General features: G+C 48.0%; 1 protein-coding gene across 14 annotated transcripts in view; it reads left to right on the top strand.

Annotated features, from left to right (window-relative positions):
• Nucleotides 1-15,548, top strand: part of MTSS1 (MTSS I-BAR domain containing 1) — a 161,682-nt gene that overhangs the window by 118,791 nt on the left and 27,343 nt on the right. For all 14 annotated transcript variants that reach the window (XM_025450507.3, XM_025450500.3, XM_025450504.3 and 11 more), the window contains exons 4-6: nucleotides 7,523-7,607; nucleotides 9,983-10,074; nucleotides 11,447-11,521. In XM_025450507.3, the coding sequence (XP_025306292.1) occupies nucleotides 7,523-7,607; nucleotides 9,983-10,074; nucleotides 11,447-11,521 (252 nt within the window). The remainder of the gene's footprint in view (nucleotides 1-7,522; nucleotides 7,608-9,982; nucleotides 10,075-11,446; nucleotides 11,522-15,548) is intronic.

Below are 15,548 nucleotides of genomic sequence, written 5' to 3'. Positions count from 1 at the left end.
AAGGGGCCCCCAGGACTCCTTTGAGGTCAGTGGGGAGGGGACAGGTCACATACCACAACAGGTAAGATTTGTTGTGGATAAAACAGAGGTATTTTGGAAAAAGATTGCTGATAAAAAATATGTCACAGGTCGACCTACAGCCTTATATGATATGTTTGATATATCTGGTGTGTTTGGTGGTTGTATGCCGGAACCACACACGGCTACCCCTGTTAGATCTTTTAAACTTTAACCAGGTGGGCGTAGGAAGCAATTTCATGCATCCATGTGCAGCAAGGATGGAGCATCTCTCTGGGCTAGGGTTGTATGGCCCCTGTGGGTGTCCTCTGTCACCCATCTTCAGAGACACTTTGGGGCAGTCAGTGCATCGCTGGTCTGCATCCAGATAGAAGTCACGAGCTGTTGAGTGGCTAGACGTCACCTTCTTACTCCACCTTGTTCCTCTGAGCCCGTGCTGGTCTCACGAAGGAGCTCTTCCTAAATACACTGAGGATGGGTCTTCTGTGCCTGGGATTGCGGGATTTTCTGCCTCCCTTTCATGGCTGTGTGGATACTTCTGGTGTCTTACACTTGTGCATAAGCTACCTCTGGAGGAATTAATGTGTCCCTAGGGCTGTAGGGGAGAGAGTTAGTGCCTTTTGACTTTGTGGGGAATGTCAGTTGTGTATTTTGAAATTACTGTTTCTTTAATGGCAAGTGGAGTATTTTCTTCATTGCATGAACAGGGGATGCCTGTTATCTCCGAGCTTAGGAAGCCCCGGGGGTGGGCAGCAAACTGAACAGCCTTTTGGAGCAGCTGCAGTGTGTTTGTGGGGCCGCTGCTGTCCGGATGGATGTGTCAGCTGTGGCTTCTCCAGGCCCAGCGCCAAGGTCAAGGGAGCCCTCTTGAGAGAAGGTCACTGGTCCCCTGGGCCAGTGGTTCTCAACAGGGGCGATTTTGCCCTCCAGGGGGACATTTGACAATGTCTGGAGACGTTTCTGGTCATCATGACTTGGGGTGTGCTGCTGGCATCTGGAGGTTCGGGTATGCTGCGGGACGCCTTGCGGTGCATGGGGCCGCCCCGTACAACAAAGAAAGATCTGGTCCAGGACGTGAGCAGCGCGGGGTCCAGAAACCGTGCAGTAGGTGAGCGGGCCCCTCCCTTGGAGCCCTCTCCTTCGGAGGCTTCAGAGACATTCTCCTGTGCAGGGTTCCTCTGACTGCTAATTAGGCCTCCGACAGCATAGGCCCTCAGAGGCCCTCCGGGAGGCACAGTGACTTATTGTGGTCATGCGCTTCCACCAGGCGCTTCTTAAATCTTGTTCCCCCACCCCCCACTCTGCCGCAGAAGCTGGGCCCGACAGACCGGCTTTTCAGTCCTCGCTGGCCACCTGCACGCTGCAGACCCTACCGTGGCCCATGCATTATTCCCCGCGCTGTGTGGGGAGACGGAAGCCGCCTGCAAATGAGGCGGCGTGGAGGGATGGGACGATGCCACTGGCTGCATGCCTCTGTCCTGCCTCTCCGCAAAGCCGCTGTGGCTGGTTGCAGGCTGAAGGGTGTATATAGTAGCCCTGTCGGACTTTGGGTGGTGGTGGGGGACGACAGTGGCTCAGTGTCTTCTTATTTTCTCCTGTCATCCCCAAAATGGCATGAAACAGTTTGTATTCTGTTTGTGACTTTAATGTGCCTCTTTGTCCTCAGTTGGAAATGTCTCCAGCTTGTCATAGCAGGTAAAGGGCCTGTGGGGATCCGTGAAAGTGAGGCTTGGATTCTGCTGTACCACTTCCCAACCGTGTAGCCCTCACGCGTTAGGTACCTCTACTGAGCTCCAGTTTTTCCATTTGTAAAGTGGGGACAATAATCTTAACCCCACAGCATTGCTGCAAAGATTGCGTTCCCTGCAGCATTTCATAACTGCCCCCCTCCCCGCCCCCGGCCAGTGCCCCTCAAGGGTCAGGCCCTTGTCATCATCTCTGGAGTCCCTGTGATTCTTGCTGCATGATAGATCCTTACCACGGGGTGCACTGAGTCTCCCAAAGAGCTAGGTCGAAGTCTTAACCATCCCCTGGTACCTGTGAATGGGACCTCACTTGGACATGAGGTCTTTGCAGCTGTAAGCAAATTAAGGTGAGGTCATTAGGCTGAGCCCTAATCCAGGACACCAGGTGTCTCTGTAAGAAGACAGAAATTTAGACAGAGACGCCTGCAGAGAAGGAAATGCCTTCACAGGTGCCTTATGTGAGGAGGGATACACACAGCAGTTGTTGCCCCTCAGCAGTGAAGACTGAGCGTGGAGTGACACATTGACAAGCCAAGGATTGCCTGTAACCACCAGAAGCTGGGAAGAGGTGGCGAGGATTCTCTCCTGGGGTTTCCATGGGAGCACAGTCCTGCCCACACCTTCCTGTCAGACTTCTGGCCTCTAGAAGTGTGAGACCGTACACGATGGTGGTTTTAAGCCAACTGGTTTGGGGTGTTGGCTAGGACAGACCTAGGAAACTGATGCAGTCCTCAATAAGCATTTGTGGAATTTTTAAGTGTTTTCTGGTGCATTCCGCCGCAGCATTCATACTTTGATAATCTAGCCTCTGGACTTTATTCTTTTTTTCTCCACCATCTGTGTCCTTTGCCATTCATCCAGTATAGATCACCAGCTGATTTTGTGCCTATGTTATTTATAAAAACCTGTGCTTGTTAGGGGAGAAAGTTCTTACATGTACCACATTGAAAAGAATGAAGATTTTTGCCATAAAGTATTCTTGGGTCCCTCAGCAGCCACTGACAAGGCCGCTGTTTCTTTCAGCAGCAGGTTGCTTCCTGGTGCTAGGGGGAAAGCATAGGAGGCCCGTGCTTCCCTTCCCTCTTCTTTCAACCTGCAAGAAACAGAACCAAATCAAAGTGGCTTTAAAAAATAAGGACACACATATGCTCTTGCAAGACAGGAGCTCCAGGTCCAGAGGTTGACCAGGCTTTGTGAGTTAGCTTGAAGGCTCAGGGAGGTCACTGGGGACTCGGGCCCCTGTGTCTTCTGTCCCAAGGACAGGCGTCCCTGTGTCCATAATGACTGGGCAGCCTGCTTTCTGGGGTCTCTTTGGTCTCCTGATGTTAAGATCGGGGATCATTTTCTCTACAGGCCTCTGCAACAACCTTCTCTCATCTTTGTCCCATCCCTGAACCAGCCACTGCCAGAGGGGGTGGAATTAGGTCCACTGGCCCAGACTTAACCATCTGAGGATGAGTGGGCTCTGGAGAGACACACAGTGCCCCTCTCCAGATTAGCAAGTCTCACGCAGTGTGGGTGGACAAAATAATGCCCTCCCCAAAGGTGTCAACGTCTTCATCCCCAAGACCTGTGACTGTTACCACAGTGCAAGGCAAAAGGGACTCTGCAGCTGTGATTCACTTAAGGATCTTGAGATGGGGAGATTATCCTGGATCATCCAGCTGGGTCTGTGTAATCACAAGGGTTCTTACAAGAAGAATGTAGAGGATCAGTGTCAGAGAAGATGTGAGGACAGTGCAGAGGTCAAGAAGAGAAAAGATGCTAAGCTGCTGGCTTTCAAGGTCCTAGAAGAGGCCACAAGCCAAGGGATGCAGGTGACCTGTAGAGGCTGGAAAAGGCAAGGAACAGATTCGCCTCCAAAAGGAACACAGCCCTCTTGACACCTTGATTTTAGCCTAGTGAAACAGATTTCTGACTTCCAAAACTGTAAGATAATAAATACTATGTTGCTTTAAGCCAGTAAGTTTGGGGTAATTTATTAAAAAAAAAAGGAAAGGAAAGGAATATATACCGTTGTTTCCATAGATTGGTCTCGTATCAGTATAGACCTTTTCTAAGACTCTTGTATTTATTTTGAATATTGTATAGCGCGTATGTAGGAGACGCACAAAGATTTATGGATTAAGCAAAAGACAAACCCAGCCCCTGGTCCTGCCTCCAGGTGTGGCCAGGCCAGCCTGGTGGTTTGCTCTCCGAATGGTAAATGTTCTTTCTTTCAGCGTCAGTGCTGGGTGTGGGGAATACAGAAACAAGTGAGATCTTGTCCTCACTCACAAGCTGCTGAGTGTCTCAGCCAGCCATTTGATTCCATAAATATTCTCACTGTCACATCGGAGCTCTTCCAGATGTCTGCTCCATCTTTGTAGCTAAAGCTGGTTTCCTCTAAAGCTTTTTCAAACTTGCTGATTTTTTTTTTTTTTGGTAAGTTTTAGCAAGGGTCAGAAAGAGCATAAGATGTTAAGCACATCCACAGATAGAGCTATTTTTAGGGTGCCCCATGTTGCTTCGATCGGCAGTCGTTCCAGCAGACGGGTGCTGGGGTCCACAGAGGAGGTCATCTCCCTGCCTCCTGCCTTGTGCCAATTGGACAGAGACGCTGCTGTTTGGAAGATTTCCTGGCAGTTTTTCTTCCTCTCCTGTCCGGGCTTTCCTGTGCTGCTGGGCCCCGGCCATGAGCACATACAGCTTCTCTAGAAACTTCTTGTTATCATACTGAAGTTCAGCTATTTCTGGAAAGCCTTGGGCTTTCCTGGGGAATGACCCATGACCGGTGGCCATCCATGGAAGGTTACAGACATAATGGAGTAGAGAAATGGGGCGAGAGAACCAACCGTGAGTGATCTTTTGCAACCCTAGAAGTCTCTCTTGAGGAAACTGAGGCATGGGTTGTTAGTGAAGCAGCTGTCCGCTACTTCACTCCCAGTGGTAGCATAGCAAGGATTGGAGCTCAGTCTTCTGGCACCAGTTGGACATTTCTGGGCTCTACAACCAGAATCTGAGAGCCAGACTTTAAAGGCCTAATGCCCCTCATAATGGGTCCATAAGTAAATTTAGCAGCATTTATTCTAGGCTCCTGCCTCTGTCCCTGCCTACCTTCCTTTGTCCGTAGTAAGAGCCATATATGCGGAGTGTGTGAAAAGCTTATTAGGCTCTGGAAGCTCAGCCTGGGTTGGAATCCCACTTACTAGCAGCGTGACCTTGGACAAATTCCTATCTGCAAAATGGGGATAGTTGTACTAGCACAACCAGGAGTGTTTCAAGGATTGAAGGAGTTCGTGTGTGTCCGTCACTTATCCCAGGGCCAGGCACAGGCTGAGCTCCCTGCAGATGACTCCCCTGCCCCCGACCTGCACTGTAGATGCCCACGTGCTATTCCCAGGGCAAGTCTGCCTTCTGTGCTTTATTTACCCTGCTCCCTAGAAGGGGATTTGCCTTCCAGTTTTTACCGTTGTCAGCAACATTTCGATGACTGTCCTCGTAGGTAAGGATTTGCTCTCGTCCTTAATTGTTTTCTCCGGTTCAATTTCTTAGAAGTAGAATTGCCAGGTCAAAGAGGGACTTGTTTTTAAAGGCTTTTCTGGTTAGACGCTGCCAAATTCTCCTCCAGAAAAGTACTAGTTGACACTCCTCCCAGCAGTGAATGAATGTGCCAGTTTCCTTGCATGGCCAGGTTATTAACTTTTAATCAAATGAAGGCCCAGGAAAAATAGGAGATATTTCCCTGGGGATGAAGTGTTTCTCCTCTTTGCTTATAAGCAACAAAAGCTCCGGAGAACCTGGAGAGCGAGCCCAGGAGGCAACAGCGCGCGTGCCAACAGCGCCCTCTGCTGGTTCTCCCTGGTGGAGACTGGTGAGCGGCCGGAGATGGGGGTGCCCAGGTGCTCTAACTCCTGAGAATGGCTGCAGGTGCCAGGTGCTAAAGGGCAGCATTTTACCAAGACTCCCGGCTGCTTCTGCCCAGCTTCAGGTGGCCTTTAGCTCTTGCTCACGTTTTCTTACAGCAGTGTCTCACAGCTGGGATTTTGCTTCCCAGGGAACACTTCCTACCGTCTTAGAGACATGTCTCGATGTCATAAATCGGGGTATGTGTGTTTTGGGGGGTGCTACTGATTTGTGGAAAGTCAAGGCCAGGGATGCTGCTGAATACCCTACAATGCACAGGATTCCCCCCCACCCCCCAACAAAGAATCATCTGGCCTGCATGTCAGTAGTATCCAGGCCGAGAAACTGTTTTTTAGAGAAGCAGGAGAGAGACACCTGGGTGACTCAGTTGGTTAAGCGTCTGCCTTCGGCTCAGGTCATGATCTCAGCATCCTGAGAGCGAGCCCCTTGCTCAGTGGGGAGTCTGCTTCTCCCTTTCCCTCTCAAATAAATCTTAAAAAAAAAAAAAGCGCAAAACAAAAAGGAACGAGAGAATTGTTCTAGAAGGCTTCTCTCGGGCAGCCCCGGTGGCTCAGTGGTTTAGCGCCACCTTCAGCTGAGGGCCTGGTGCTGGAGCCTCGGGATCAAGTCCCACATTGGGCTCCCTGCATGGAGCCTGCTTCTCCCTCTGCCTGTGTCTCTGCCTCTCTCTCTCTCTGTGTCTATCATGAATAAATAAATAAAATAAAATAAAAATAGAAGGCTTCTCTTTTCAGACTAAAATTGGATTAAATTTAATATTTAATTTTAGGATTGTTAATATTTAAATTTAATATTTTAATAAGTTTAATATTACTATTATCACTAATTTTGTTGTTGTTGTTCTGGAAACCTGTTTTGCACAATGAAGTGGAAAATAAGAGGAACCGAAATAGCACATTGGCATTTCTAGAAGAGTGGGCAGAGGGAGAGACACGAACCATGATAACATCACCAGTTAATAAGGGAGGGCATTTTTTTCCCCCTGTTAACTCAGCTACGGTACCTGCCATAAAGGCCTTGTCTGTGAAAATTAGTGCTTTATTTGACACTCCTCCCCCCCCCCCCCTCATTTCATGAATCCCAGTATTTTCATGTTTATAATTGCACTTTCCAGTGCTTGATGCTGAATTCCCATCTGTGGTTGTAATCTCCAACTAAATGCTGATTCAGGCATTGTTTCTAGGAGGGGAAACTTAACGAGGGTGTCTAAAGGGAGCAGTATGACAAGGATTTCGGGAAAAATCAAACTGAATTACACCTTAAACTCTCATTGTTGAGTCTGAGGACCTCCTTCACTGGTGTGACCCGAACGCTCTAGAAATAACACTCCCTGATTTCATTCTGCTTTGGCCTTGCTTGTCTTTATTACTTGTGTTTTAGAATATGTATCTTGAAACAGCTAGAGTGGCCTTATTAGCTGTTCTAAATAACGCTAAGGGGATTATTTTGCCAGAAGTGGAAAGCAAAACGAAACAGGACAATACAACGGCTTTTTCCTTAAATATCAAATACTCCATTTGTCAGACTTCAGGTCATGATCTGTTAGTGGGTTGTGAAATCCATTTTGGGGTCATAGTCGGCATTTAAAGAAAATCAGAATAAGAAATATTACTGGGCGTTGTACATAGTATAAAAGGTCCCTTTCATTGTGGTGATTGTAGAAAAACATGTCACCATAGAATTACGCGTGCACACACATGTATGTATGCACATACGCGTGGTGAGAGGCAGTGGCTTAGGTGTCACCCCATGGTGAAATCTGGCCTGTTTGGGGATGATTTCATTTTCTTTTCAAGATTTCATTGATTCCCACTTGTCTTCTGTCCTCAGCTTTGCCTGTGTTTCTCTTGCAGGTGGAACCCGGGAGATTGGCTCTGCCCTGACCAGGATGTGCATGAGGCACAGAAGCATAGAGGCCAAGCTCAGGCAGTTTTCGAGGTGAGGAGTGCCTCCTGCCCCGATCTCACAGGCCCTCTCTGGTTTCCGGTGAAGGGTCCACTGACTTGCCCCAGGCATCAGCTGTTTCCCCGTAGCTTTGAAATGCCCATAGCCCATCACGCTGCTCACTCACCAACAGGTGTTTGTGGGTCATCTGCTGCGTGCCAGGCTCTGGTTCATGTGCTGAGGATGCAGGGAACAACCCGATGGCCTGGGTCCCTTCCCTCGGGGAGCCTGCACCCCACTTTGAGATCTGCTTTGTGCTCCTGTGTCTTTCTCCTCACCATCTGCCAGTGTGAGAGCAATGCGTCCACCCTCTGCAGAAGCCTCTGGAAGGAGAGCTGCAGGACTGGGGGGTGGGCACACCCGGACCATGTGGGTCCTCTCCGCTCACCGTGGAGGATGTTGGTAGTGATGGAGCCCTCCATGCTGCCAGCCTCTTGTCTGTCTTACCAGCATCCAGAATGGGCAGACCTGGCAGCGGTTGGCATGGGGATCTGGAGTCCCCAGTGTTCCAGTAAGGGGGAGGACATTCTTCCCAGCAGATTTGCCCGTTCTGCTGTATGGATAGCAAGTTGTGTGGGAGGGGCTGTCCCAGTGAAATACCTCTGACCTTCGTGGCCGGGCCACCATGGGAGGTGGTGGATCGTGATGGAAGGTGCCTGGTGTTGGAGGCAGGCGGGCCTGGGTTTGAACCTGGGCTGGCCCCTCAGGCACTATAATCTCGGCTGCTGTAAAATGGGGTTCTTGTGAAAATTAGTGGAATGTCCCTGCATCTCTAGCATAAAGCGCCTGCATAGTGGGCGATGAAATCTGCCTTCCTTCCCTCCTGCTCGCTCTCAGGTGGTGCTCCCGGACCATGCAGCACCTTGTCTCACACTTGCCATCCGGGTTTATTTGCAAGCCAGTCTTGCAGTTACCCCACCCCATTTTGGTGATAGAGGGAGACACCAGTTCAACAGCAGTGCTTATTGAGTACCTGTTGTATGCCAGGCACGGTCTTAGGGTGTGTGGGGTGTAGCAGTGACTGCGGCCGTGCCCTGCTCTCATGGGGCTTGTGCTGTAGACACTGCGTACACCTCACACAGCCTCAGAGGGCGGTCAAGGCCACAGGTAGAATCCTGGGATATGAGATAGGTGCCTGCCGTTCCATCCTGGGCAGCTCGGGAGCCAGTCTGTTCAGAGGGGAGATTTGAACAGAGACCTGGAAGAAACAAGGGAGTGAGCTGTGTTGATGGCTGGAGGGAGTGTGTGTGAGGGAGGAAACTCCCAAGTAGACCCTTGATGAGGAAAGGAGGGAATTGTACCAAGAACTGAAGATTTTCCGGAGGCCCATGATCAAAAGTAGTGTGAGAACACCTTCAGCGAGTAATTCTCACCAGTGCAATTTGAGCGACTTACGGGCACTTGCTCATTTTTCTACAACATCTCTGTATTGTAGGAATGCATCCATTTTCCTTCTATTACACAGACATAAACCCTGGTGGGGGGGGTCCATGCCTTGCCCGGTTCCTCTGTGTGGGGAGCTGCTTGAGGACAGTGTGCAACATGAGGAGATGTACTTGGGCCGGGGGAGTGGGGAGGAGCGGGTGCCTTCCCCACTCTGACCCAGAAGCTGGCTGCTTGCCTCTTCCTCCTCTGGGCTGTCCACAATTAGTCTACATTCATGACTTCTAGTCCTGAATGTGCATCAGAATCACGCAGCTCGTTTTTAAAAAATAGTAATGCTGAGGTCCCACCCTGCAGGTTTTTGTCAGGCATTAGGTCTGGGATGAAGCCCTGGTGTCGTTACCTTTTTAAATAAAGCTCTTTAGGTGCTGTTGCTGTTGTTTTTTTTTTTTTTTTTTTTTAATTTATTTGAGAGAGAGAAAGCAGAGTGTGTATGCTCAAGAGAGAGCATGAGCAGGGTTGAGGGGCAGAGGGAGAGAGAAGCAGGCTCTCCGCTAAGCAAGGAGCCTGATGCAGGACTTGATGCCAGGACCCCGAGATCATGACCTGAGCTGAAGGCAGACGCTTAACTGACTGAGCCACCCAGGCTCCCCTTTCCAGGTGCTTCTGTTGTGCAGCCAGAGGGTGACCCCACTGGACTGTGACCTGCTTGTGAACACGAGTTAGAATATAAGCAGGGGAGACGGGAAGAGGGCTCACTCCAACTTGTCAGGTTAGCGGCTCCTAAAAGTCACTGAAGAGCATCCTGAGAATGACTTTGTTACAAAATGGGGGGATTTGGATGTGAACGTGAGCTTAGTGCTCAGTCTGCTACCTTGTGTGGCATCAAGTTCTCATGACATAGGTAGTTTTGACTACCAGGTATAAACCTTGACAACAGAATGTATCTGTTTAATTTCTCCTTTTCTTTCTTTTTCTGGTAAAAGTGCTTTAATCGATTGTCTGATAAATCCACTTCAAGAACAGATGGAAGAATGGAAGAAAGTGGCCAACCAGCTGGATAAAGACCACGCAAAAGGTACAGGGGCAAGCCGTCCGCTGCATGGTGGCGTGCTCCGAGGAGAGCTGCGGATGTTGCTGGCTGCTGCCTGGTGCCTCTGCTGGTGTCCCCCTCAGGGCCCCCTCTGTTCCCACTTCTCCTGGAGGCCTTTCAGTGTTGGAGGATAGGGAGTCCAAAGTGATCACATTGCAGGACTCAGGAAAACCTCCCACGGTGGCTGACGGCCCCATCTCTCTATGGTATTGTGATCTGGTGAATTAAATGTGAATGGTAACAACAGGCTTCAGTGCCAAACATTCATTCGTAAGGCACATTTTGAAAGCCAAACTATTGATGACAGGAGCTAACCTTGGGTCTCCTGCCCAGAAAACTACCACCCTCTTCCGATGTGCTTCAGCAAAAGTGTGTCCGCACCTCATGGGCCAGGCAGACACACCTCCCGGGTTGGTTCTCCTGGAACCACAGGGTGGGGTGCCGGCAGCCTGGAAGGGGCAGGAGACGTTCCTCTGGGGGTCATATGCCCTGGAGTGAATGCTGGGGAGGAGAGGCATCTGGGGAGATGTGAGGGGAGGAAGCCAGGATGAGGGGTGGCTAACAGCGGATCCCATCAGAGCATGTGACCATGTGACCGAGGGCTCTGAGTGGCGACACGGGGGCTGGGGGGAAGGAAGCGTCCGGGAAAGCTGCAAGGGAACTGGCCTGAGTTGGAAATTATTTGAGTAGGAGAGAAGTATCAGAAGCAGCTGTCCTTTCAGAAACTGGATGTTTCCGGGTGACAGAGGTGCCAGTGACAGAAATGGGAAGTCCAGGAGCAGGTGTACGCTGGTGGGGGAAGAGGATGTAGTTGTTGGGGGGGATTGGGCCACCCCTCATGGGGTCCAGTGCCGGCCTTGGCTAGAGTGTGACAGTAAGACTAAGGAAGCTGGACCTTTCCACGCCGTCCCATCTCTCACGTTGGGCTCTCGGGTGCTCTTTGCCGAACTGTAACATCTGGCCAGTGTCTTGCCACGTGGGTTCTTTTTCGAGCAAAGCACTGCTAACTTGGGCCCTTGGGAAAGCAAATCCTATTTTTCAGTTTCCTGATACATGGGCTGAGAAATTGTGGATTTTTCACTTTTTAGCAAAATATCCCCAAATGACGTCTTTCTTCACAGCTGACATAAGCAGATATAGTCAGGAGAAGACCAAGGTGGGTTTTGTGGTCTCTCCTGTTCATAACCCCTTTGCTCTAAAATGTCAGCACAAGATTATGGTCATAGGGGATTCTGATGAAGCTATTTATCGCATGTCATAGTTTCTGCTCTCTGTGATGAGAGGAATGGTTGTTCCTGAAATGTTTTCCCGTTGAGCAAGGTGGTAACATTATTCAATATTCTGCTCTCTCTCTTAGAATATAAAAAGGCTCGCCAAGAGATAAAAAAGAAGTCCTCGGATACCCTGAAGCTGCAGAAGAAAGCGAAAAAAGGTAACACTACAAATTCTGCCCTTCATAGTGTTACTTTGGGGAAAGGAGCACGTGCTTGGTTTGTCTTTGGAGCCGAAAGCATCCGATTCAGACTTCCTTGCATGTGACGGCCCTGGAGAGCAGGATCACATAGACTCCGTCTGAATTCAAGTTCTCACGTGCAGAGTATCTATTAATTTGAGGTCCTTGCAAAGTTGTGCTTGACTTGTTCCCTCCCCCAACCTTTGTCTCCAAAATTTGACAGTTTCCATGCCTATTGTGCGTTGTAATGAAACCTATAAATTTCTTGGAAGCCTTGGGATAACGCATAAAAGCCTTCATGCAAATGTCCTCTAGTAATTACTATAGAAATTATGTCCTTTTCTCCTCCATCTTTCACAGCCTATAATCTCTGAAACCCTTTATTAAGCCTTGTGAGAATGTGAGAGGTGGCTGCAGTGGGAGTGTGTGCTGTATGGAGGGATTTTTCATGGTGTTGGTGAGGGTAGGGGCTCCCCGGGGAAAACCAGAGACTGGTGCAGTGTGGCCCTTCCCAGCTCCCAGGTTCCTGTCGTCCACAGACTGGCCCGCTGTCAGATCGGCGACCCAGCTCTGCTCTTCCAGCATGGACTGGGAGTGTGCAGGGAAAAATCTAGCTATATCCACGTTGCAAGCATTTGTGACCTTTTACTAAACCCTAAAATCTAGGGACTCAAACTCAGGGTGACATTCTTTCCAGAGTATTATTCTTGAATAATACTTTTAATAATTTAATATTTAATATTCAAATTTAATATTTAAAATTTAATATTTAATAATACTTATTCTTGAATAAGCCTTTTGAATTTGTTGTCTCAACAACTGACAAAGTGATTTGTTTTTTCCCATGAGGCCTCTCTGTGTTGAATGTTGGTTTGGGACAATTTTTAGGTAGAAAGCCCCAAAGCCAAATTTCCTCTTTTCCTAAACAGGCGGTTCTTACTGGAATTAGAGGGAAGTATAAGTATATTCAGAGAGGTAGAGTAGTTTGGTGGAAAGGGGCAAGGACTGGACAAAGTTTTTAAGCTTTGACATTTCTCAAAAATGTCCTTGCAGTTCTTGTAAAAACTGTAAAACTATATCACAGTAAAGGCGGGAGAACTTTCACCCATCACTGGATTTTCTGTTAGCATCAGCCTCACTTGTTCATGTTGGATGTGTTTTCTTGGTCTTGATATTTTGAGTGTGTATTCTCTCTCACTGGAGCACCTGGAGCTAGCATTGGATGACTACCAGGGTTTATGGCCAGTGACATTTTAGTGACTCTACAGAGAAATGCTTATGTAAATCAGATGGCCATCGCTTCCATCGAATGGGGTCCCCTGGAAGAGCTGGCTGGTGAAAATTTGAAACTGATTTCCATGTCGTTGACAGCTTGGCAGCTTTGAGATGAAAGGGATTTGGAAGGAAGGTCCAGGGAAGATACTTAGAGCTTGGGAAAGGTTTGGAAGTTTGGTAAAAAGGATGAGGGAAGAAAAAAAGAGCTGTTTTCTCTTAGCTGTTCCAGAGTTCTCTTTTCCAGAGATCTCAAGCTCTTGGCTACAGTGATAATTCTTTTATCTGAATTCTGCATGGAGGCTGAAACAGTCCTCATCTGTCACTCAAAGTCCCTGGCATTGTCCAATTAGCAGAATTTGGACCCACAGGGAGAGCCTGATGGGTTGATTGCAGTGCTACACAAAAGGAAGTTTCTGGCAATTAGACTTGCCCAAGCATTGGCCCAGGCTGCCTAGAGAGGATAATGAGTTCCCTCCCATCAAGGCACCCGATAGAAAGAGTCAGGACGCCTAGCTTGCTGGACTGTGTAACATGAAGAGATGCTTCCAGTCCCAGGACTCCGTATAATTGGCGATTGGTTGTGAGGCTTTGTGGGGCACTGGGACCTGAAGGCGGAGAATGTGACCAGGGGTTTCTGCAGCATTCTCTCTCAGTTCTAGGCACATAGCTCGTGGTTTCAGGTGCCGTGTCCTTCCAGACAAGGTGGCCATGGTGGTATAGTTATGTCTACAGGCCAAGTCAGGTCAGTAGCTTGGAATGTTCCAGATGATTTCCTAGTTACTCCAAACTACAGCCAGAAAGCAGTTTCTTTTCCTTTACAAAAATATTTTTTCTAAAATATAGAAGTGCATTTTTTTTTGACCCAAGTGTACACATTTATGTATTTCTGGGGTGAATGGAACTTTCTAGAAGGTACCAGAGTCATCATCCTGACTGTTTATACTGGAGTGCTCTCCTAGAAGATGGATAGCCTGAGAATGGAGAAGGAATGCTACAAGTTAAGGGCCAGCAGAAATCTGGTTACTTGAGGCTTCCAGTTGTTTGGGGTCTGGTTACGTGACGTGTCCCTTTCTGCCAGAACTCTCGAGGCATCTGCGTCACCTCCCTCAAGTGGTGGCTTCCTGGACTCTTGCTTTCAAAGCATGGGTAGTCCCTTCTGAGATTTACACTATGTGTTAACAATGGACACATGCTAAAACTGGAATGTTTTACTGTATTAACCCTTGATACTTTTTTTTTGTCCAGATAGAACTGAATCTGATAACCAAATAATCACTTCCCACTTTTTTTAAATCACTTCCCTTTTAACATGTTTTCAGATCACCAAGTAGGTTTCTGTCGTGCCTTTTTATTTTTTATTTTATTTTATTTTTTTAAAGATTATTTATTTGTTCATAAGAGACACAGAGAGAAAGGCAGAGACACAGGCAGAGGGAGAAGCAGGCTCCATGCAGGGAGCCCAACATGGGACATGGGACTCGATCCCTGGTCTCCAGGATCACGCCCCGGGCTGTAGGCGGCGCTAAACCACTGAGCCACCCTGGGCTGCCGTGTCGTGCCTTTTTAAAAAACTGTGATCTTTGATCTAAAATCTCTTCTAACTCTCCTTTTCAAAATTTCAAATGCCGTTGTGCATTTAAGCATGGTGGTAGCACTGCCCGTGACATAGGTCGACACATATGGGATGTCATTTTTGTATGTGACTCATTGACTTTAATTTTCACTCTGTAGCTATCACCGTTTGTCACGTGCTTCATTTGGCTCTCTTTTTTTTTCTATAATAGAGTGGTAATTTGTAATCTAAAGGTATTAAAATGTTACCATTGGGAAAAAAATGTTTTTTGGAGGGTTTGGTTAGCTTTTTATCTCCAAACCATCTTAAAACAACTTGGCATCTGCTCCGGCTATGGGTGAGTGTACCTGTTCTTGTGGAAGGCAGGTTTGCCGAACACCCACCAGGAGTAAACAGTGGGCAGATGTTGGGGGCTACAGAGATGATACCTGCCCTCTGAGAAGTTCCAGGCTGATGCCTAGGGTTAGGGACACAGGGCAGGGCCAGCCTTATTGACGGGCGATGGGGAGAAGACACAGGAGGCGGGAAGATAGTGATGTGGTTGGTGTGGAGCTGACCCAATCGCCCGAGCTCTAGAAGGCATCTGATGACGTCAGCTCATGGCCTGTGGGGTCCTGGAGCTGGCCATAACTTCACCGGGGACATGAGCGTGGATTGGATGTGGGAAACATGTTACATTATTTGCCTGCTTTTGCCACCTTACTGTACAAAGTCAGAAGCCTTACTTCTCATTTAATTAACTCTTATATTACTCTTTTAAATTTAAAAATTAATTATGGTAAAGCCTTCTGTTTCAATCTGTAACTACTAAAAGCTGATCAGGGACTTTCTTTGAGGATGCTAAAACTGGAACGTTTTACTGTATTAATCCTTGAGCCTGACATTTCAATAACTCAGTCTATCATTTTTGACCAGAGGCTGCAAAGCGAATACTATTGACCAAATAAACAGACTCTCAGAGTTCCGGACTAACACATTCTTTGCTGTTATACTAAAATTTTAACTTTTTTTTTTTTTTTTTTAATATTCATCCCTGCTTAAATTTTGTTTCCTGGGTTTCCCTAATTACCTTTCAAGTTGTAATGAAGTATACTTGAAAGAGTTTCTTGGTAAAGCATCTTAATTGGCTTCTTTGGGGAATATATTCTTCATCTTTCT

The sequence above is a fragment of the Canis lupus genome, chromosome 13, assembly GCF_003254725.2.
Source record: "Canis lupus dingo isolate Sandy chromosome 13, ASM325472v2, whole genome shotgun sequence".
In the NCBI taxonomy this organism is placed as follows: domain Eukaryota; kingdom Metazoa; phylum Chordata; class Mammalia; order Carnivora; family Canidae; genus Canis; species Canis lupus.
This window is presented reverse-complemented; position numbering and strand designations above follow the sequence as displayed.